This window comes from Setaria italica, chromosome I (assembly GCF_000263155.2).
Source record: "Setaria italica strain Yugu1 chromosome I, Setaria_italica_v2.0, whole genome shotgun sequence".
NCBI classification, from domain to species: domain Eukaryota; kingdom Viridiplantae; phylum Streptophyta; class Magnoliopsida; order Poales; family Poaceae; genus Setaria; species Setaria italica.
In genome coordinates, this window is record NC_028450.1 from 33,957,959 (window position 1) to 33,980,813 (window position 22,855).

General features: G+C 48.7%; 2 protein-coding genes across 3 annotated transcripts; one reads left to right on the plus strand and one right to left on the minus strand.

Moving 5' to 3' along the window:
• Positions 1–119: 119 nt before the first annotated feature.
• Positions 120–2,350, plus strand: LOC101773698 (tRNA pseudouridine synthase A, mitochondrial). Its single transcript, XM_004953344.2, has 3 exons — positions 120–1,009; positions 1,091–1,517; positions 1,608–2,350. Exons 1-3 carry the CDS (start codon positions 196–198, stop codon positions 1,981–1,983), a joined length of 1,617 nt encoding a protein of 538 aa, XP_004953401.1. The 5' UTR covers positions 120–195; the 3' UTR covers positions 1,984–2,350.
• Positions 2,351–5,307: 2,957 nt separating this feature from the next.
• On the minus strand, positions 5,308–6,491 carry LOC101774104 (ganglioside-induced differentiation-associated protein 2). Of its 2 annotated transcripts, none has more exons than XM_012846570.2 (3): positions 6,206–6,491; positions 5,893–6,124; positions 5,308–5,769 (listed from the first exon to the last, which is right to left on the minus strand). In XM_012846570.2, the coding sequence occupies exons 1-3, from the start codon at positions 6,339–6,341 to the stop codon at positions 5,547–5,549; spliced, it is 591 nt and encodes a 196-aa protein (XP_012702024.1). In that variant the 5' UTR covers positions 6,342–6,491; the 3' UTR covers positions 5,308–5,546. The 2 variants fall into 2 exon arrangements, with proteins under 2 accessions (XP_012702024.1, XP_004953403.1); XM_004953346.3 differs by having other exon boundaries at positions 5,851–6,124; positions 6,206–6,481.
• Between the last annotated feature and the right edge of the window lie 16,364 nt (positions 6,492–22,855).

The window sequence follows — 22,855 nt, forward strand, 5'->3', positions numbered from 1 at the left end:
ATTTAACAGCGAGTCGTGCATTACAAGTCACATACATGTGGGACCCATGTGTCAGCCAGCCAGTCATATTTGCTTTTCTTCCTTTTGTTCTCCCCCATTTCTTTCACCTCCGATTCGATTCCCTGTCCCCTCCTTTCACACCCCGATCGGCCGCCCCGCAAACCCTAACCATCTAAAACCCCCGGGCCCTCTCCGATGGCCGCCGCCTCGCCGCCGCGCTCCCCACCCGCCGCCAAGCGCCCCAAGATGTCCTCCTCCTCCGACCCGGAGGCTGATGCCGAGTCCACCTCGCCCTCCGCCGCCGGGGAGCCCCGCCGCCCCAGGTACAAGCGCCGCAAGGTCGCCATCCTCCTCGGCTACTGCGGCGCGGGGTACCAGGGCATGCAGAAGAACCCGGGCGCGCGCACCATCGAGGGCGACCTCGAGGAGGCGCTCTACCAGGCGGGTGCCGTGCCGGAGGCCGACCGCGCCGCGCCGCGGCGGTACGATTGGGCGCGCGCCGCGCGCACCGACAAGGGCGTCAGCGCCGCGGCGCAGGTGGTGTCCGGCCGATTCTACGTCGACCCGCCAGGCTTCATCGACCGCCTCAACGCCCAGCTCGCGCCGCAGATCCACGCCTACGGCTACGTGCGCGTCACCAACTCCTTCAGCGCGAAGAAGTTTTGCGACCGCCGGAGGTACCTTTACCTGCTCCCCGTGTTCGCGCTTGACCCCAGCGCGCACCCGGACCGCGAGGCCGTCATGGCGAGCATGGGAAGTGGAAGCGAGCTGACCAAGTGCCTGGAGTGCTCCGAGAGGGGGAGGAAGGTGCCTGGTGTCATGGGCCGGGAGGGGAAGCTGCCCAGCCCTGGGGTGAATGGTACTGATGCTCCCGTGGAGGGAACTGTGAACACTCATGACGAATCGGGATCTATTGGGGCTGCGAAAGGTGATCCAACAGTTTCAGAAGAAACTCAAGCTGGAAATGCTGAGCTGGGATCAAATGGTGCTAGTGATGTTGTACCTTCAGGTACTGGATAGAAATCAAGTCTTGCAATGCTAATTTGTGTTAGCCAGTGTTAATTATATTTTTGTTCCAATCTGAATACAGGTTCAGCTGATGCAGATGCTTCAATCGGCAATGAGGAGAATAAACTTGAGGCCACAGCTACTGAAGAGAAAGTACAAGGTATGGATTTCGAGAATAGCAATGGAGAAGAGAAGCCACCAACCAAGAGTGACTTTTCTTACAATGATGAGATGAAGGAGAGGTTCAACAGGATTCTCAAGTACTATGTTGGAACCCATAATTTCCACAACTTCACCACAAGAACTAAGGCAGAGGATCCTGCAGCCAAAAGGTTTATTATTTCCTTTGCTGCCGATCGTGTTGTTAGCCTGGATGGGATTGATTTTGTCAGGTGTGAAGTTGTTGGCCAGAGTTTCATGCTCCATCAGATCCGGAAGATGATTGGCCTTGCTGTAGCTGTGATGAGAAACTGTGCACCTGAATCGATTTATGATGTTGCCTTCCGCAAGTATGATTCTTATAAGCTGATGTGGGTTTAACAGTCCATTTGTGTATATTTACACACTAAATGTTTATTTATGCCATATCTGTGTTGCAGGGATGTCAAACTTAACGTGCCTACAGCACCTGAGGTTGGGTTGTACCTAGATGAATGCATGTTCACCTCATACAACAAGAAATGGAAGGATTCGCATGAGGCAGTTTCCATGGAACCTTATTGTGAGGAGGCTGAAGAGTTCAAGGTCAAGTATATTTTCCCTCATATTGCGGCGATGGAACACAAGGAGGGAGCTGTAGCTTTGTGGTTGCACTCATTAAATCACAGGAATTATCCAGATTTCCGCTACATGGAAACTGCTGGTGCTGAGGCCAAGGTTGGGGCTGAAGTTGCTGCTGGTGCAGAGGTCAACGTTGGGGCTGAAAATGATGGTATCGAAGAAGTACAAATGCCAAGTGATAATGTGAGTGAGTAAATCAATTTTGCCTTGGGGCATACAAAGCCAATGAGTATATTTGCTTAATGTATGCACCGAAAGAGGGACCTGAGACACTGCTTATGGGATGAAATAAAGAATGAAGATGGTATCAAAAGGCTAAGGTGCATGGATTTATACAACGGTGTTTTCTTTAGGCAATACATCATGATCCCTATATTAATCTTCCCAGAATAGAATTTATAGGTTGATTAATCTTATATCTGAACTTAATCAGTTACTTCCATACAGTTGTATGGAAAATGATGGCGCCTGAAAATGCTTCAGCAATGTTTTTGTTTGCTGAAATTGTTATGGAATTCACTATATTTCGTCTTATCTAGCATATAAATGAATTTTTCTTGCATTTTTTCCGTTAGCTAGTAGCTGTATTTTATGCATTCACATAATTTGCTTGATGTGCGTCAAATTTCTCTGCAGCATATCTATTGGTATTACTAGCACATTTCTGTTTGAGCACTTTTTTTTTTTTGGGGGGGGGGGGGCAAGGGCTGTTCCAGGCATGCAAGCCTAGTTTTTAGGATCGGACCGGACCGGCGGTCCGACCGGAACCGGAGCCCCCGCCGGTCCGGTCCAGGTAAAAGATCGCCCGTGCAATCAGACTGGATTAAACCGCTTTGACCGGCCGGTTTTCAGGGAAAACCGGTAGAAAACTGCACATTTGACCCGCGGCTCGACCGGTTGGGCACACGTCACGTGGGTGGAGCAACGTGGGGAGGGGGAAATATGCCCAAAAATAGATGGCGGAGGGGTTCGAAACCAGGTTGGAGCTGTCCAAGATGTTGGTTCCCACCACTAGGCCACATTGCAGCTTGTGTTGTATGACGAAACTTAAGTCTATTTGAACCGGTATAAACCGCTGGTTCAACCGGTTGTTTCAATGAACCATTGAACCGAGCACCCGAGCGGTTCGATGACGTTGCATGTCTCAATAACCGAATTGTGCCAGTTCGTAGCTGACTCTAATATCCAGCATTGACCTGATTCAACCGGTTGTTTCAATGAACCATTGAACCGAGCACCCGAGCGGTTCGATGACGTTGCATGTCTCAATAACCGAATTGTGCCAGTTCGTAGCTGACTCTAATATCCAGCATTGACCTGATACAGTTGTAGGTATGCAGGCAGCTCATGCTTATTTCCTAGACAGTAATTTTATTTCCAGGGTATATTTTTTTTAGGTGAAACTAGATTGTCAATAATGCCATGGAAAGAATATTTTGTCCGCTGCTTATTTTAGAGTATTGGTTAAATGATGGGTCCCTGATTTCAGCTCTTATCAGAAAAGTTGTACTATTTTTTAAGTGATGGTGTCCTGTAGCATTTTATCATTTGAAGTTATCCGGCCTGTTCGCTTCAGCTTATTCAGCCGACTTATCAGCCACCAAACAGTATTTTCTATAAGCTGAAGCGAACAGGCCCATCATGTCGGAAACTGAACCACTACATTATTCTTATCAAAAAAAGAAATTGCTAACCTTGAAAGCCTCCATGGTTATATGGGAGAAGGAGAGGACTAAATCTGAGCTCTCTATTATTCTTATTTGGTGGCTTGGTGGACTACATTAGTACAGTTATCTCCTGTGTCCATAACACATTTTGATCTCTTAAATCCTTTCCACTACTACTTATCACTATACATATCTTATTTAATAGAAAATGAAAGGTACTCCCAATTTTTCACAGATTTGGGGTGAATGAAAAAGACAAATGTACCCTTAGTTAGTTCAGTTTGCATATAGAAAATGGAGAAAATATGTTTCCATTTAATCATGCATGCACTAGATCAACGCGCCAAATTATGCATGCATAAGATTTAAGTCCTAGAATGTTATTCTTTTTGGGACAAATTTTGAATGCCAAAATATCATTCTTTTTTGGACGGAGGGAGTATATCTGATCGTCAGTGGAACATAGGGATCAGAATGCTAAGATGTGGTTATATGTTCACAGTGCTTAGGCAATGCATCAATACATCATGACCCCTAGTTTAATCTTCCCAGATAAGAATCTCTGGAATCTGGATTGATTTATCGTCTATCTGTGCCATGTTGTTTGCTCCTGACAGTTGTATGACAAATTATTTCACCTGAAAGTGCTTCAGTAATGTTTTGTTTTCTGAAATTGTTACTAGCATGTCTTATAGATGCAGTAGGTTCTCACATATCTGATGGCTTATAGATGCATGTCTATTCACGGTACGGCATCAAGTGTCTATTAACTGTATCAAGTTTGAAAGTTCCTCTCATTCATTTCACTTGCAGCATAATTGCTATTATTACTAGCATCCTTGTTTCAGCTGATGGAATCAATTATTCTAGGCATGTAAATTATGAGGCTTCACATCCTGCATGTAAATTATGAGGCTTCACATCCTGCATGTAACAGATGCATACAGTGCCAGCGTTCTCATGGTTACCACCTGACTAACCCTGACCCTGCTGACCTACTTGGTGTGATACCCTGGCTTATGCTTGTTTCCTAAACAAATTGATGTCTATCTGAAGATCTCCCAAGAGTCTGTCTTTGTAGGTGAAATAGAACTGTCAACGATGCAAATGATAGAATCTTCTCTCCACTGATTATTTTAAGTACCGGAGAAATGATTGTACCACTTGCAGATAGAGTTGTACTACTATGCATTGGGTGGTGGTGTAGCATTTTGGCTCCGTTTGGATACCCTCTGTTTTAGGATGTTGGGATGCTAATTAGGAGTATTAAACAGTTTAATTACAAAACTAATTGTAGAGATGGAGTCTAATTCGCAAGATAAATCTATTAAACCTAATTAGTTCATGATTTGACAATGTGGTGCTACAGTAACCATCGCTAATGATGGATTAATTAGGCTTAATAGATTCGTCTCGCGAATTAGTACAAGGATTCTGCAATTAGTTTTATAATTAGCTCATGTTTAGTCATCTTAATTAGCATCTGAATATTCGATGTGACACTACTATTTAGTAGTAGCACATCCAATCAAACACCCCCTTTTAAGCTATCATGTGGGAAAGCGAACCACTACACCAGTCTTGTCCATAAAGAAATTGCTAACGTAAGCCTCCATGTGTTCCTGTTTGGTGTCTTATCCATAAAGAAATTGCTAACATAAGCCTCCATGTGTACCTGTTTGGTGGTTTGGTCCGGCGAGATTTGTGGATTTCTTCTGTTTTTACTTGTGGGGCTAAGGAATTCGTTCCCTTCCCCCAATTTTCTGTTGTTCTACTACTGTGAACCACTACATCAGTATTAAAAAAAAGTAGGCGTGATCATGTCATTCCGGGATGGAATGATGGTTGGAAATGGTTCGGGAATCGCGTCTCTTTTATCGTCTTTTCCTTGTTACTCTTGCACACATGCAGGCAAAGCCAAAGCCATCTCCTTGAATCCAAAAAAATATTTGGATCTCCTTATCCTTTACACATCTAAACTATGGTACTGCAAGGTCCTCCATCAAACCAGGCAAGAGGCCTTGTAAGCTAACACTACGGTACTGTCACCTAGAACTAGAAGAACATAGAAGTGCCCCCGCCTGGCGGCGGCTAGGAGACGTAGCGGAGCGAGTGCAGGGAGGCCGAGGTGTCCATGGACGCGGCGTCGTACATGCAGCGGCTCTCCGTGGCCTCGATGCCGTAGTCCATGAGCGGGCGGCGCTCAAGCTCCTCGTCATGCTCGCGCACGCAGTCCGGGACCTCGAGCTGCCCCTTGTCCATGTGCGCCCACACGTACTCGAGCCTGCTCATGTACCTCAGCTTCTCGTACAGCCTGCAAGAGGACCGTATCGTCAATGGGAACGGCAGCTGATCGGATCGCGGTAAAAGCAATTCAGCTGCATCATCACCGTACCCGGAGCTGAAGAGGAAGCGGCCGAAGGTGGCGAAGAAGAACCTGGACTGGAGGGCCGGGTGCACGAAGTAGACGGCGCGCAGCCTCCCCTTGTCGCCGGCCGGCAGCGACTCGTAGGCCGCGCGGATCGCGCCGACGCCGGGGAAGTTGCCGCCGCGGTCCACGCGCGAGTGCATGTACACGACCACGAAATCCCGGCCCCCGATCGCCGGGAGCATGCGCTCCCGCAGGTAACCCCGCAGTGCCTCCTCCGCCCGCCCGCCCAGCGCTCGCGCTGCACATAGAAACAGAGGCATGGTCCATCAATTTCCGCCGGAGCCCAGAAGCCTGTGATTTGGGGAAAATCTGACCCTACCTGGGAAGTAGTTGCCGACGATCCTGACGACGGCGCGGCCCTTCCTGTCGCGGCCCTGGAGCGTGATCGCCCGGCTGCGCTCCAGCAGCAGCTCCGGCTCGCCCGTCTCGTCCTTCTCAACTGTAACCACCACCATGGCCTCCGTCTTCCTTTTTTCCCCTCCTTCCCTTCTTGTGTTGTGTGCGTGCTCGCCGTTCGTACCGGTACGATCCGAGTGCTTTGAGGGGGGTCGCACGGGTGCGCGCTTAAATACGGGCGATCCGGTCCGAGCGGCTCGGCGCCGGCGCGGGCGTGGGGCCGTGGGGGAGTAGTAGATGGGGAAATGGGGGTGGTGCGGCGCGGCGGGGGCTGGCCACTGGGCCGTCGCGCGGGGGATGGGCGCGGGCGGTGGATGCGGGATCCCGGGGAATATGCTGGGGACATTTCGGTTGGGGGGTGGAGCGGATTGGCTCGGCGCGGGGGAGGCAGGCCACGACCGTCCGCGCGGGCGTTCTCGGCTTCTGGCTTCTGCCTCGCGGGATCAGAAATAGAATGAGCAGGAAACCGGGGCGGCTAATAGCGTGCGTGACTGCCTGTGCTAAATTTTAGTCCATATCACATCGGATGTTTGAACACTAATTAGAAGTATTAAACATAGGCTAATTACAAAATTAATTACACAACCCCTAGGTTAAATCGCGAGGCGAATCTATTAAGCCTAATTAAATCTAGAGGTTCTGCTATTAGTTTTATAATTAGCTCATATTTAGTCCTCCTAATTACCATCCGAACATCTGATATGAGAGGAGTAAACTTTAGCCCCTGCAATCCAAACACCCCCGTAGTACTCGTTCCTGTGGGCGGCGGCGGCGGCTGCGTGCCGGTTGCCTCCGGATGGGTTGTTGGATCGGCGGCCTGACCTTATCGCTTCCGTTGGAGCCGGTTGATCGCTTCAGCAGTTGAACTTTGACGCATGGGGCTGCCAGTGCCCGGCGATCTGTTGCTGCTGGAGTGCTGGTCGGTTCCTACCTACTGCAGATGCAGCTTTAATTTGGACCTCGTCATGATGGTTGCTATAGAAGATTTTTAACATTGTTTGATCTGATATAAAAGGAAAGATAACAGGCCGCGTCCGCCATGGATCGGGCCCAACAATACCTGGACATTTCATTTAGTGTGACGATTACAGCAAGAGTTTCGGCCAGGCCCAAACAACCCTTTGAATTGTGATGCTCCAGTCTTGCAAGTTGCAACATCCAAGCGTGAGATTACAGCTGAGGGCGGGAGCGAATTAGAAGTCCTGCCTGAGATGCCATCGTACTACTCCGGTGACGCCGATGAGGGTACTCACAAAAGTCTGAGCCGTGTTCAGAGGAGTCAGGAGGCATGCTTCGAACCATTCCATCCCGGGGGCGGGTCTTCGTCAGAGATGAGTACTGAAATGACCTGAATCCTGACATTGCACCACTTACCAATCGTTGCTGCTGCCGTTGTTCCAAATTTCTTTTAAAAAAAATCTCCTACCATCTTTTGCAGACGTGAAAGAAACAGCCCTGGCATAAAAATGCCTGGTCGGAACTCTTGCCTGTAACCTGCCGAGCATGCTCGCGGTACCTCCCAGCTTGGGATCCGTTTAGTACTCCATACGTATACTTTTTCTGAGTTTGAAAGCCAGAATTTCGCACTATAATCTCCTAAAATTTATCTTCCTGTCTGCTAGGTCCCGGAAAAGGTTGGCTTCATGATCCTAATGCGTAGCATAACGTGACTACTGACTAGGCCATCAGCGTACGATCATCACCACGCTTTTGAACACCCAGGGTCGAGACAACACAGGAGGCTCCGATCCTTGTGGGTTCATTCATGCTCGCAAACCGTAATGATCCCTTCTGTGCCAGGATTGCGCATTTTAGTATCGAACGACCCCCGTACCCCTACCCATAAATATAAAACAGTTCATGGCCATCACGTACTACGTACGCTGCAGGCACTCGAAACCTGATACGGCCGCTATCATGTACCTCGGTCAAAGCGGCACACACGCATGAATCAATGCGGTACGCAGACGGGGGCACCCGCAATCATACGCTGGGAGCGTTGGCACTTGGCACTTGGCAGTGGCCGCTGCGGCACGCGTCAGTACTGGGGGGCACGCAGCGGCCTCGGGGCAGCCCACCGCTGGCTCCGGCCGCACGGCATCGGCATGCATCGCCCCATGATTAAGCGACCGGGCATGCAGCAACGGCTATGGGCTCTCTCGCACTCGCGCCTCGTCTCGCCCAGCGCCGGCCGGCCTGGGCCAGCGGAGCCGCAGAGAGATCAGGAGGGATCAATGCGAAGTGATGGCCTGATGGGCCAGCGGCGCCAGTTCGTCCGTCCGTCCTCCCCTTGGAAATGATGGGTGCCTACGTGCCGCACACTGATTTCGCTTTGGGAAATGATCATTTTTTTTTCCTTGCAGGGGAGGAGGAGGTGAGAATGTGAGATGAGATGAGGGGAGATCGATGAGTACCGCTTTTCCCATGATGGTTTTCATCACTGCAGCTCACGGAGGGGGTCACGGCACGGGCACGCAGAGTCTAGCTAGGGGCGTCTAGCTAGGCAAAAGAGCTGCGCAGTGCCGGTCATCGTCGCTACACTGCTCTTTCTCAGTATGCAGACACGGGGTCACTGCACAGCATTTTGGAACTGCTACCTCTCGTGCTGATTCCTTTCTGGCTGATTAGTGTGCTAATTTTCTTCTATATATTTCCCATACACTCTAGGTTGTGTGCCAACAGAAAGCGAGCGCGTCATCGAGGACTAGGGCCAGCATGCACATTGTATGATTGAGGGTTTTGCTAGCCGGAGTAAAGGCAGAAGATGAGCAAATCTACCACTAATTTATAGCGCCCTGAGGCAGGAGAAGATGAACTTTTTGTCCTCTTTGCGGAGAGCTGTGATGGTGTTAAAGCCAGCCAGCACAGATCTCTATAGTTTTGACAACTTTTGTTTCCTCCTGAGAAAAGATTGTGTACCATACCGACATGTCGCCGCAACGTTCGGCTTCAACGATACTAAAGTTTAGTCCTGTCACATCGAATGTTTAGATACTAATTATGAGTATTAAATATAATCTAATTACAAAACTAATTATACAGATGGAGTCTAATTCGTGAGACGAATCTATTAAGGGGGTGTTTGGAAGGAGGGGGTTAAATTTTGGCCCCCGTCACATCGAATGTTTGGACACTAATTAGGAGTATTAAACTTAGACTAATTATAAAATTAATTACACAACCTCTAGGCTAAATTGCGAGACGAATCTATTAAGTCTAATTAGTCCATAATTTGATAATGTGGTGCTACAGTAACCATTCACTAATTATGGATTAATTAGGCTTAATAGATTCGTCTCGCGATTTAGCTTAGGGGTTCTGCAATTAGTTTTGTAATTAGCTTATGTTTAGTCCTTCTAATTAGTATCCGAACATCCGATGTGACAGGGCTAAAATTTAGCTCCTGGTATCCAAACGCCCCCTGCCTAATTAGTTCATGATTTAATAATGTGGTGCTACAATAACCATTTGCTAATGTAGAATTAATTAGGCTTAATAGATTCATCTCGCGAATTAGCTTAGGAATTCTGCAATTAGTTTTATAATTAATTCATTTTTAACCCTTCTAATTAGTATCCGAACATATGATGTAACAGGACTAAACTTTAACCCTGGTATCAAACACCCACTAACGAGAAGCTAGGGCACAATTGGAACAAAACCTGGGCCTTGTTTAGTTGGCTAAATTGGAAGGTGACAAATTACTGTGCTGGCACTGTAGCACACTGTAGTGTTTCGTTTGTGTTTGTGAATTATTGTCCAAACATTGACTAATTAGGCTCAAAAGATTCGTCTCGCCAAGTACAACAAAACTGTGCATTTAGTTTTTAATTTCATCTACATTTAGTACTTCATGCATGTACCGCAAGTTTGATGTGATGGGGAATTTTCTTTTTGCATAGTGTTAAAGTTGGGAGTTGGGGGTGAAGTAAACAAGGGCCTTGCTTGCTTGCTGCCATCGTAATTGCAGCACTTGGGAGTTCAAACCTGTACTTGCACAGGTTGACAGGCATTTAACTCGGCGCACGTGCCGAACCGAAAATAACCGTGGGACGTCGTCTTCGTCTGGCATCGAATGGTGGGGGACTGAAGGTTGGTGAGGCAGATCTGGAGCGATTCAATGCTGGGTCGTTCAGCAGCATGCACGATGCATCGCTGCGCCCTCCGCGTCCTTGCGTGGATTAGATTCAGATTTCGGCAGCAGGATCCCGATGGAAGGTGCCTACTGTCTCCTACCACCACTCCACCAGGTACTAGCCGCAGACAGGCAGGCAGCGAGGGAGCTGATGGAATTTATGATGATCCATCGATTTGGAGGTGGGGGCGCGCATCATCAGTGGCGGTGCATCGGGGGACAAAAGGCAAGAATTTGGAGCAGCCCGCTGCCGTGGCGGGTGCGCCCACGGCGGCCCACATTTCTGGCAGGGCGCCTCTTCTTCCCGCCGCGCACCACTAGCAAGCAGCAGCAGTAAGCAGCACTGCTGCTCGGTCACGATCTCTTCTCGCTCGTCATCAGAGGCGGCGAGTAGTGCACACACTGTTGCATCGGGGTATCCTAAGGCGCCGCCACGATGCAGTTCTACTGTCGCGGCGGATGCATGCGTTCGGTCAATGTGTCCGAGAGGGAGGTCTGCTCCCTTTTCGATTGCACGACTATTGCTCGCCATGGTTTCTCGCTGCAAGAGAACGCGCAGCGTCCAACAGAGTCCGGAGTCCCCTATTGACTGCAGCTATCAACTGGTGAAAGCTAAAAGGGTTTTAAGTGGGTTTGGTCAAGACTGTCAACCCCCCCACTTTTCAGCGGAATTTATGTTTTCCATGAGAATTTCATATGTTAAGCCTCACGGTGAACGGTGAAGGTAATGCTTCTTAGAGAGCAAGTATAATAAGATTATGTAGTGGGGGCTGTATGAAATAACACATCTTATATTTTTACTAAGTTGGATGAGAGATACTCCTAAGAGAAGCGAGCTGCAAGCTGGTCGAGAGCAAGCTGCAACATGGACTTAAAATAAATTTGGTGATTTGGTGAGAGAAGGATTGAGAAGATATTGATCCAATATCATCGTGTATTCCGCACGTTAGCCAACTATTGTATGGATGGGCTATTAGGTTGGTTTAAAATGATACGGCAACAAGATATAGGTAGCAACAGGCTAAATCATTAGCCATGCTCTTAAGTAACTCTAGCATATCTCCTTTTCTTAATCCCCACTCTCTAATAATTGGTTGAAGGGGAATCCTTAATGACCGTTCCATAAACATCCTTTTCTTAATCCGCAATAACAGGTTATTATAGGGCATAATAGTAATGGAGCGGGCGAGCTGCAAGGTTGTTCCTCGGGTTAGGTCGAAACCAGCTAACCCACCAACCCAGCCTAATCGGACCGTAGAAGCGGGTTTGGGCAAAGCGGGTTTGGGCGAGTTAGGTCCTGTTTATTTCCCACCTCCTAAAATTTTAGCTCCTAAAAAGTTTTAGTCAGTTTTTAGTCCATGATCTAAAGCATGTTTGGTTCCACCTCCAAAAACTGACTAAAAGCAATAAATGTTATGGCAAAATGATCATACTGCCCTCCTCCCATGCCCCTGCTCCTTCTCTGCCCGCCCCTCCCCTCTTCCTGCTTCCCTGCACACACGCAGCTGTCTGAGCCCTCTCGCTGCCCCGCCGATGGCGGCCGACGCCCTCCTCCCATCGGCGCCGCCTCCTCCCATCCTCCCGCTGGCGCCCCTCCCCTCTCTCCTTCCCTCGGCCGCCCCCCTCCCCTCCTCTTCTTCCCCGGCGTCGCCCCCTACCCTCCAATCAAGGCTGCCGCACCCCTCCCCTCCTTTTCTTCCTCGACCACCGCCTCCTCCCCTCCTCCCGCTGGCGCCGTCCCCTCCCCTCTAATCCCGGCCGCCGTGCCCCTCCCCTCCTCCTCTTCCCGGCACCGCCCCCCCTCCCGGTCCTCCCTCGCCCGGATCCGGTGGTGGCGGGAATCCGGCGAGGGAGCGCCCGGCCGACCCGTGCGGCGGCACAAGGGAGCGGGGGTGGCGGACCTAGCGGGGGATGGCACGGCCGCCGATGAGAGGTCACGGGTGCCGGCGTGGAGGAGGGAGGGAGCGGCAGCGGGGTTGGGGAGAGTGCGGTCGGGAAGAGGGTGCGGGGGTAGAGGCAATAAAGGAGGGGTAGTGGGAGTCCAACACTGGATTTAGGAGGTTTTGGGAGGGGGTGAGGGGACTATAAGTTTTGAGCCTCCTAAAACTTTTTAGTCACTTTTTAGGAGGAGTGTTTGGCTCTTTAGTCACATTTTAGTCATTTTTTAGGAGCTAAAATTTAGGAGGGTGGAAACAAACAGGGCCTTAGTTGGTTTCTGGTTAGAGCCTATGTGTCTAGCAACGGGTTAGGGTTGAACACAGTTTAGAACCACGCAAACCTGCTCAGCCCGTCCTAATTCGTGCGCACATGATGTTTCAGCGGCAGCAATAACAATTCTACTTCCTATGGCAGAGATCTACGTGGCGTCCATGACTCCTTGCGATCGGTGGCAGTGCAGGCGTGAATCTGGATGTCTATGGGATGGCAATGGAGGAGAGCAATCTTATAGAGTTACATCTCCATGGCAGCATCAAAACAGAGCGCTCAGCCCGGTTGGAAGACAAGGCAAGTTCGTCAGCGCTACCCTTGGAGCTACTCATATCTCTGCGTTGGAATCGTAGTCAAACAGTTGACCGATGTCTTAGCTAAGATTGTGCCACGTGTGGGAGCATGCTCAAGCATAGCGGCCGCTCAACAGTTGGTGTGATCTGGATAAGTCCTGTACATCCTGTGGTTGTCGTACATATATCTATGGGCCCACTAAAAGGTTTGGATAGACCCAAATATAAGGCTGGACACTGAGATGCATCTAACATGGAGACCATGACGCAATACGGTGCAGTCTACATGGAAAGATGAGAACTAGTCGAGGATTAGTAAAATACTCGTTGTAATATGGCAGGCTTCTTCTAGTCGTATTCGACTAGTATTCTCGTAACCAACCAACCTGTAACCCTGCTCCCGACTATATAAGGCAAGGCAGGGACCCCCTCCAAAGCAATTCAATTAACCCAACACACATGATGTAGGGTATTACGCAATCTAGTGGCACGTACCTGTCTAAATCATGTCTGCGTTTACCTTCGATTTTCTGATCTTGATGAGCCCCACCAACTAAACACTACCTCAGGCACCCCCCTTGGTAGGTTGTCGGGTCTAAACACCGACAGCTGGCGCACCAGGTGGGGGATACCATCAAGAATCCACTAGTGAACTCGATGGCATAAGTCATCATCAAGCCCATCATCGTGTTTGAAGCAGGCGTGACGTTCATCTTTGGCTCCTAGGTTTGCAATGCAGACGGCGCTAGAAATTTCCGCCGCCACATTGCATCGGCCCGGAGAAGAAGCAACAAACCATAAAGCTTCACCGCCAAGCTCCGGAGGATCTCGCCGAGAATTTCGACAATTTTTCAATTTCTGACCTAGTCAGAGGCTGGGGGGACGAGCCTGAGTACTACTCGACTTCTTCCGCCAGTCGGATTGACTTGCACGAGCCAGCGCATAAGCCATCTTGCGAGTCGGATTACCACTAGAGTCGATTATCGTTCGGACTCTGCAACGCGACCACTATTTATCCGACGACCCTGTCCAGATCACAATCCGATCCGGATACGATCGAGGACCTCGACTACTACTTGGATCCGGACGAGGAAACTCCTTTATTAAGTCTGTAGCAGGTGTTGGTAATCACATCAACTCCGCAAGGCAGATTTGTCTACTGCCCCAATATGAAGCCACCCGCTCTGGCCAAGGATGATGATTTTCGCGCCTCATTGCCTACCTCAACACTCTCCTGTACTAGGAGGGAGCTCCTCTATTGCTCATCTATGAGGAAGGTGGCACCATGGAGGTCATCACTTCAAGCTCGGGAAGCTACTCTCGAGAGCAAGAACTCTTCGTCGTCGTTGATGGACAAGAGGATGAAGAAAAAGAACGACGTGATAGAAATCCACAATATGAGCGTCACCTAGATGACGCTCGCTAGATGAGCTCACCACAAATGTTGTCGAAGAAGAGACCGAAGCTCAAAGAACTCAACGACGAGCAAGAAACAATGCAAGAGCAGAGCGCCGCCACCGCCTTGTAGCGGATCTACCAATCCAGTGTTGGAGGTATGCTCTAGAGGCAATTTTAGAGATGATGATATTCCATTGTATCCATATTTTATATTGTGTTCCTTCAATATGCATTAAAGGCTACTTGAATTGATTTGCAATTATGTGAATTGTGTGTGAAACTCTTTACTTGTGTGGCTATATCTCTGAGCCCCTCTAGTGATCGGATCTGAAAATGCACGGCCATGCTACGTGAGGTTAAGAGTTAACTTAGAGAGGGATTTCGAATCACACGATCGAGAAAGAGAGGTCAGCTTGGAGCTAGACCAAATATCGTGAGGCAAAGGAAATAGCATTTACGTGATGTTATGATGGTTCGTCTGATATGATCTTCGTGTGCGTATAGGAGTTAGCATGCCTTGCTAGAGGCTGCTACTAACTATTGGCCGAGTAGGAGTACTCGCGCCATGTCTATACGTATGTGAAACTATAGGGTCGCACACTTAAGGGGTTGGAAGTCCAATGAGGATATGACCCGAATTGGACCAGGTTTAGGAGTACTAATGGGCCTCAAACCTAGAGGCCCGTCAGGGAACACTATATATTGAGGGGTAGCGACGGCTTAGGGTTTAACCCTTTTGGCCGAACCTCAGCCGCGCCCCTCCACGCCCTCGCCTTGTTACACTCGAAGACCTAGCAGTCCAGCTTGCAACGCTTCCTCCCCGCACATGTGGATATCTTGGAGGTGTTGCATCTGCAGCACTTGGATGAGCTACCACATGAGAGCCTGACGAGCCAGTAAGGAGCTTGACGAGCCGTCGTGCGAGGAGGAGCTGCTGGACATGGACGTGTTCGACTACATTGCGGCAACGTGTGATCGACTACAATGTCCCGACGCGCTTCATCAACTTCCGCATCTGCACGTCTAGTGGTAATCCCGTGATCCATATACGACAGTTTTCCTAGTTTACGTGGTAGAATTTTTGTTTTGCGCTAGCATAGCCTACCTCGTAACCCTTCATCCTGAACGTGGATAACGCCTTTGAAGCAGTTCAAACACGCCACCATTGTACTCCTCTGACTACCATCGCGTCTATTGATCTCATCACCCGCGTGATGCCCCAGAACAAGTACACTAGACAATTGGCTGAACTGGCAGAACTCGCGTATGAACAACTCGATCAGCAGAATCTGATACAGTCAGTCCAATGCTCTGCATCCTAGTGAAGTTAACATGGCAGCAGCCATAGAGGCCCTCCATCAAGACAAAGTCAACTCGGAGGTGCCAGACCAAGCCAAGATGGAGTTGAAGATAGCTGGGCAGGACCCTCGGGAGGCTGTGGCCACTGTGGGGCTAACGTAGAGCCTGAACATCCATTAGGAGACCTTTGCAGCAAAATCAACATCAGCCGCAATGCCCGTACCATCATCGATGGATGGCGCCGCGAGCGCGAGCAAGAAGTCGAACACTCAGGGGATCTGACGGGCTCCCCACCTTCTCCAGATGTGTGAGGAGGACAATTTTATCCAAAAAGTTCAAACCCCCAGCTATCACCAAGTACGATGGCAAGAAAGACCCAGTCCAATAGTTCCAGTGCTACTCGCTATCAGTACAATCAGTTGGGGGAAACAACGACACCAAAGTTGTCTACTTCCCCATCTGCATGGAGGCGGCGCCACTCACATGCTCAAATCGTTGGACAAGAACTCCATCGACTCGTGGAAGGACCACGAGGTGGCGTTCACCAATAACTACGCGGGGGCAATACAACGTCCTAGCAACAGAATCGACTTGTCCTAGGTCAAGCAACAAGAAGGTGAGACCCTGCGGAGCTACTTACGTTGTTTTTTCGATAAGAAGACGACAATCGTGGATGTCACAGAGCGCAACGTAATAGACTCCTTCTAGAACAGCTTCCGCGACCAGCGGACGTTTCAAGACTTCGGCAGAAGATGCCCCGCTAATATCAAATCTCTCAAAATCATGGCACAGACATGGGCACATGAAGAAGACAGGGAGATCGAAAGGTTCGAATCTAATCACAACAAGGGCCAGAACAACAACAATCAGAACAATGGCCAATGCAACGACAAGAACCACAACGATTGCCCCAACAATGACAACCAAAATACTACTTGGGAAGTCAGAACCGCATGTGCAAGCCAGACAATATTGTAGCCGCAATCTCACGGTCATCCAAGAAAGGTGGAAGTAAGAACCAAGATAGGTCCTCGTTTAACGAGCTCCTGAATAAACAGTGCCCATAGCACCCATACTGCAAGCACTTTGCGTTAGATTGTTTCAATCTACGCAGAGTCATGAACAACCTGCTAGAGCCATATGGCACCAAAGATAAGGGCAAGGCCAAGAAAGATGAAGATGATGGTGACAATGGAAAGTTTCAAAATCCATCCAACATCGTCAACGTCATCTTCGACAGAACTCCGGGTACTGCTACTAAGAGGTCCCAGAAAGCTCACTCTTTGAGAGATAAAGTCCATTGAACCTACGACGCCAACGTTCCTCAAATGATCCGAGGTGCCAATTACCTTCTCCAGGAAAGACCAATGGACTAGTTTCTCAGACCTAGAACGGTATCCCTTCATCCTTGACCCGGTTATCGCTAGCTCCAGAATTACCAAAGTACTCATCAATAGCGGCAGCATTCTCAACATCCTATTTGCCAAGACAATAAAGAAGATGGGCGTCGACATCACTGATATGCTCATCCCGATGAACTCTCTGTTCTTTGGGATCATCCCGGGCAATACAGTTGTACCCCTCGGACAGCTGGTTTTGCCAGTTACCTTTGGGACCAAAGAACACTACCAGACATAATACATTCGGTTCCAGGTGGCGGACTTTGAAACATTGTACCACGCTATCCTCGGAAGATCAGCATTAGCCAAATTCATAACCATCCCGTACTACGTGTACTTAGTACTCAAGATGCCGGGACCCAAGGGAGTACTCTCCTTACACGGAGTCTTGAAGATGTCATACAACTGCGACATAGAAGTCATGGAGCTAGCACCAACTACTCAAGTACCAAACTTGATGATGCAAGTCTTTTCCGCATCCAAGAAGCTATCCCCGTCAGAGCTCGAGATTTCAGAAAAGAAGTCGAGCGCAACCAAGGTTAAGCCAGCAAGTGAAGTAGACATCAAAGCTATTGACCTTGAGACTGGTGATAGCTTCAAGAAAACCCTGATTGGCACATGGATGGATCCTAAATAAGGAAGCACGCTCGTCAGCTTCCTCTAGGCCAACCGAGACATGTTCGCGTCGAAACCAGTGGACATGCTGGGGGTGTCCAGGGAGTTAATCGAGCACTCACTCAATCGGAATCGAAAAGGTACACCAAAGAGGCAACGCCTACGATGATTCGCCCAAGACAAAAGGGAAGCCATCAGGAAAGAGCAGGCCAAACTACTCACAGCGGGCTTCATAAAAGAAGTCTATCATCCAGAGTGGCTCGCCAATCCCGTCCTAGTGCGAAAGAAAAAACAACAATAAGTGGAGAATGTGTGTCGACTACACAGACCTCAACAAGCACTATCCAAAGGATCTCTTTGAGCTCCCTAGGATTGATCAAGTCATCGAATCCGCAGTGGGATGCGCCCTCCTCTGTTTCCTCGATTGCTACTTGGGGTATCACTAGATAGCTTTCAAGAAGGAAGAGCAGATCAAGACCACGTTCATCACCTCATATAGAGCTTTCTGCTACACAACAATGTATTTTGGGTTGAAGAACGCGAGCTCTACTTATCAACATGCATTCCAAGAGTGCTTTAGAAAACAGCTACACTGCAATGTCGAAGCGTTCGTGGATGATGTGGTCATAAAGACCAGAAATCCTGATGGTTTGATCGCTGACCTGGAAGAGACCTTCGCCAGCCTGTGAGAATTTCAGTGGAAGCTAAACCTGACAAAGTGCGTCTTTGGTGTGCCATCCAAAAAACTTCTCGGTTTCATCATCAGGCACCGAGGAATTGAGACAAATCTAGAGAAGATCTCCGCCATCACCGATATGCAGGCCCCATCAGGCATCAAGGACGTCCAGAAGCTGACTGGATGCATGGTGACCCTCAACAAATTCATCTCAAGGCTTGGAGAATGGGACCTACCCTTCTTCAAACTACTCAATCAGCAAGACAAGTTTCAGTGGACCGAGGAGGCAGATCAAGCCCTACAACAATTGAAGGACCTCCTATCAAAGTCACCGGTCCTCACGGTGCGAGACCCTAATGAAGACTTGCTGTTTTACATCGGCGCGACTACTCACATTGTCAGTAGAGTGATCGTGGTTGAAAGACCAGAACCAGGCCATGTATTCAAAGTACAAAGGCCCATCAACTTCGGAAGCGAGTTGCTGTCAGATTCCAAGACCAAATATCCACCGGTCGAGAAGCTGTTGTACGCGATACTGCTCATCTCGCGGAAGTTACGATATTACTTTCAGGAGCACAAGATCTCCGTCGTCTCAAATTTCCCTTTGGGAGAAATTCCCCACAATTGGGATGCAATAGAAAGAATATCTAAGTGGGCAGTAGAACTCGGAGCATTGTTCCTGGAATTCAAGTCGAGGACTGCAATCAAGTCCCAGGTCCTAGTTGATTTCATGGCAGAGTGATGGGAGAATCAATTACCAACACCAGCAGAGCGTCCTGAGCATTAGGTCCTGTATTTTGATGGATCACTCAAGCTCGAGGGCATCGGTGTAGGAGTACTCTTGATATCTCCCAAAGGTGAACAACTCATGTACGTCCTGCAAATCTTCCGGGAAGTGTCCAACAACGAAGCTGAATACGAGGCGCTTTTGCACGAGCTCCACGTGATAGTCTCGCTAGGAATAAAGTGATTGTTGGTCTACGATGACGCACTGGTGGTGATCAATCAAGTTAACGACGAGTAGGATCACCACAAGGAGAACATGGATGTGTATTATCTAGAAGTATGCAAGGTAGAGAAGAAATTCTCTTCTTTGGAGTTCCATCATGTCGTCCGCGAGAAAAACATTGTTGTAGACGTCCTATCAAAGTTCAAGTAGGACCTTTTGTCCATGAGCTACACAAGCCATTCATATCGGAGCCGACACCATCAACAACCACTGATCGAGATCCTACAACACTAGATTGGGACCGCTCCCTTCATCGACTAAATCAAAGAGCACAAGCTACTTTCAAACAATAAAGACGTAGAACAAGTCTCGCGGTGCATCAAGAACTATGTTCTAGTCAGAGATAAACTTTATAGAAGACGCGCATTGTCAGGAGTGCTTATGAAGTGCGTCTCACAGCAAGATGGAAAGGACATATTGGAGGAGATCCATAAAGGCATTTGCGGCAACCACGCGTCCTCACGCACAATCGTGGGTAAAGCTTTCAGATCAAGGTTTTATTAGCCTACAGCACTCACTGACATCGAGGAACTAGTCCACCGATGCTAAGGGTACCAATTCTTCGCCAAGCAGCAGCACATCCCTGCCTACAAGCTAATCACCATACCACCATCTTGGTCCTTTGCGTGCTGGAGGCTCGATATGATTGTCCCACTGCCTACGGTGCCTGGAGGATTCAACCGAGTACTGGTGGCAATTGATAAGTTTGGCAAATGGATCAAGGTGAAGCCAGTAACATGCCCCAAGGTAGAAAGAGTACTCGATTTCCTCGATGAAATTGTCCACCACTACAGGTTCATCAATCGCATTATCACAGACCTGGACTCTAACTTCAACAATCAAGAGTTCTGGGAATATTGCGAGAACAACGGGATCGACATCCGTTACATCTCTGTCGCTCATCCGCGGGCCTATGGCTAGGTTGAATGCACCAATGGGATGGTACTGGAAGCTCTCAAGAAAAGGTTGCACAACATCTTAAACACCAAAGGAGGCGAGAGGCCTAAAGAACTACCCAATATTCTCTGGGGGCTTCGTACCCAGCCGTGCAAGCCTACAGGACAATCTCCCTACTTCATGGTCTACGAATCTGAAGTTGTCCTACCTGCCGATGTTATATGGAAATCTCCAACGGTCGAGCAGTATGAGGAAGGCGCAGCAGAAAAAACAAGGTACCTAGATTTAGAAAGCCTCGAAGAAGCCCGTTGTACAGCACTCGTCCGGTTCGCAAAGTACCTAGAAGGGATCTGCCGCTATCATGATCGCAACATCAAAAAACGTTCGTTCAATGTAGGCGATATGGTCCTAAAGCGAATCCAAGACATCAAGGGGCTGCACAAGCTAAACTCACCATGGGAAGGACCGTTTGTCGTGTTCAAGCTCACTAGACCTAGGTCGTATAGGCTCCAGTATCTCTCTGGTGAAGATGTCAACAACTCGTGGAACATCAAGCATCTTTGTTCTTTTTATCCATAAATTAGATTTACAATTCATGTAATCGGCCATCAACCTTAGCTGCATTTACAATTCAATAAAGCAAAGTTTATTTTCAGCGTAATTCAACTACTTATTTTTGTTTTATCGTGGCTTGCATAGCAAGTTTGCAGTATTCATCTTGAGTTATTCAACTCACTGGACAAAATCGTCCAATTGCAGGTTGCAAAGCAAGTCTGCAATAAACTTCATGAGTTAGTTAACTTATTGGACAAATATATCCCTTGCCGGCTTGCAAAAAAGAATCCATCAATACCTAAGGAGTTAATTAACTACCTGACTAACTATTCACCGGACAAATCTATCTAGTTGCGGACGAGGCTCTACACCTTCAGCTGGGGGCTCTATCATACCCGCAATCAGCTGGACGGCCTCACAAATCTTATTCAAGGTGAATGTGGCAATTTTTGCCTTAGCCTCGCAATCTTTGATGGTCTCCACGGTAGTAACAAGATCAACCTCGCCATCCTTGCGCATCTTCTTCTCCTTCTCTAGGTTATGCTCCAACTTCTCAACTTGCAAGACAAGTTTGTCGTTTTGGTCAATCACACGATAGAACGCATTGGTCCAATCGGTGGCTTTCTCCTGAAGTTCTTTATTCGACTTCTCAAGCTCCGCACATTAAGGTAGCAGACGGTCAGTACCACAAGCAAAATTAGTATGCGGAAAGCAGCAAGAATAACAATTACCTTTAATCAGCTGGTTCAAGCACTTGTTGCGTCCGCTGAGTCGGTCTTTCTCTTCTTCAAGTTGCAAGATGCAATTTCGGTATTCAGCAGTAGCTCCGTCATACTTCATCATTAATCAAGAATAGTGCTCCCTCTCCTTAGCAAGTTCTTTTCCAAGGGTCTCAGCACGAAATACTGTGTCCCCATATCCTTCAAGCATCTAGGATTTACGGCAGGAGCGCTTGATGACATTCTGCGACACACACAATAGATACTTGTATTAGTACAAAAGTACAAGTTACAAGTCAACAACAAACAAATCAAGTCAGAAAAGAAGATACCTCTGTATAATTGCCGATACAGCGGTGCATCTCCATCATTCCAGCAACCACATCCATATTTAGCAAGGAGTCGTCGATCAGTTGGATTACTTCAAGATGAATTTCTACGACTGACAAAGGATCTGCAGGAGCTTCAGAATCAGTTGCGCTTTGCGGAACCATGCCAAGGTTTGTCGACGGACCTAGCTCGAAGGACGTGTCGGCGGCCATGACTTCCAAAACTGTCGCTGCTTCACTTTCCACCTCTGGCTTGGGGGCTACAGGAGTAACCACGGTGCCAGAAGTAGTCGCCGCCACTTCTTCGAGTATTTGTCGCTCAGGGGCTGGCGGCACAACATTGGTCGATGATGCCAACACCTCATACATAAGAGCCGCCATAGTAGATGTAGCCCTTGGAGTAGATGGCTTCTCTACAATTTGCTCCTGTGGCAGAAGGACTGCTTGAGCCTGGATGATGTCTTGAGCTGAGTGGCTACCGCCATTAGTTACAGGACTGGAGTCAGGCCTAGCCAAATCTATGTCCAAGGATTTTTGCGGAAGGGCACATATTTCTGTCACAAGCAACTTACTTACGAGTCATAATAAGTACTCGAAAGAGCAACAGAGGATACCTTGAAGATCTCCTTAGTTTCAATTTGGGTACTCCCATCAGGCGCAGTGGCTTAATAGCTGGAGATGGTGCCTTTGGTGTTGCCTAAGAAGTCGCAGCCTAATCCTGGCCAGCATTAGTTACCACCCCTACTGCTAACATCATCTCTGCACTAGCAGGGTTCATTGCATCTCTAGAGGAGTTTGCATTGCTCACAACAGGCTCTGGATCATCTTCAACATCGATCACCTCTATGGATGGCAACGGGCACATTACCCGCGAGTAGAGAGTTTACAAACCCGTGCCCATGAGGGAAACCCTGTGCCCGCACCCGTGCCCGCAACCTGTCACAGGCACGAACTTGTACCCGCGCCCGTCACCCGCTGGCGTAGCATACCCGTGGGCACACCCGTGCCCGCGTTGATGAGGGGCGGCGGAGGGGCCGATG

Coding starts and splice junctions, on each gene's coding strand:
- LOC101773698 (XM_004953344.2), top strand. CDS start 196: ATGGCCGCCGCCTCGCCGCCGCGCTCCCCACCCGCCGCCAAGCGCCCC. Junction 1,010..1,090: donor TAGTGATGTTGTACCTTCAG/GTACTGGATAGA, acceptor ATCTGAATACAG/GTTCAGCTGATGCAGATGCT. Junction 1,518..1,607: donor TATGATGTTGCCTTCCGCAA/GTATGATTCTTA, acceptor TCTGTGTTGCAG/GGATGTCAAACTTAACGTGC.
- LOC101774104 (XM_004953346.3), bottom strand. CDS start 6,341: ATGGTGGTGGTTACAGTTGAGAAGGACGAGACGGGCGAGCCGGAGCTG. Junction 6,125..6,205: donor CGTCGGCAACTACTTCCCAG/GTAGGGTCAGAT, acceptor TTCTATGTGCAG/CGCGAGCGCTGGGCGGGCGG. Junction 5,770..5,850: donor CGCTTCCTCTTCAGCTCCGG/GTACGGTGATGA, acceptor GTCCTCTTGCAG/GCTGTACGAGAAGCTGAGGT.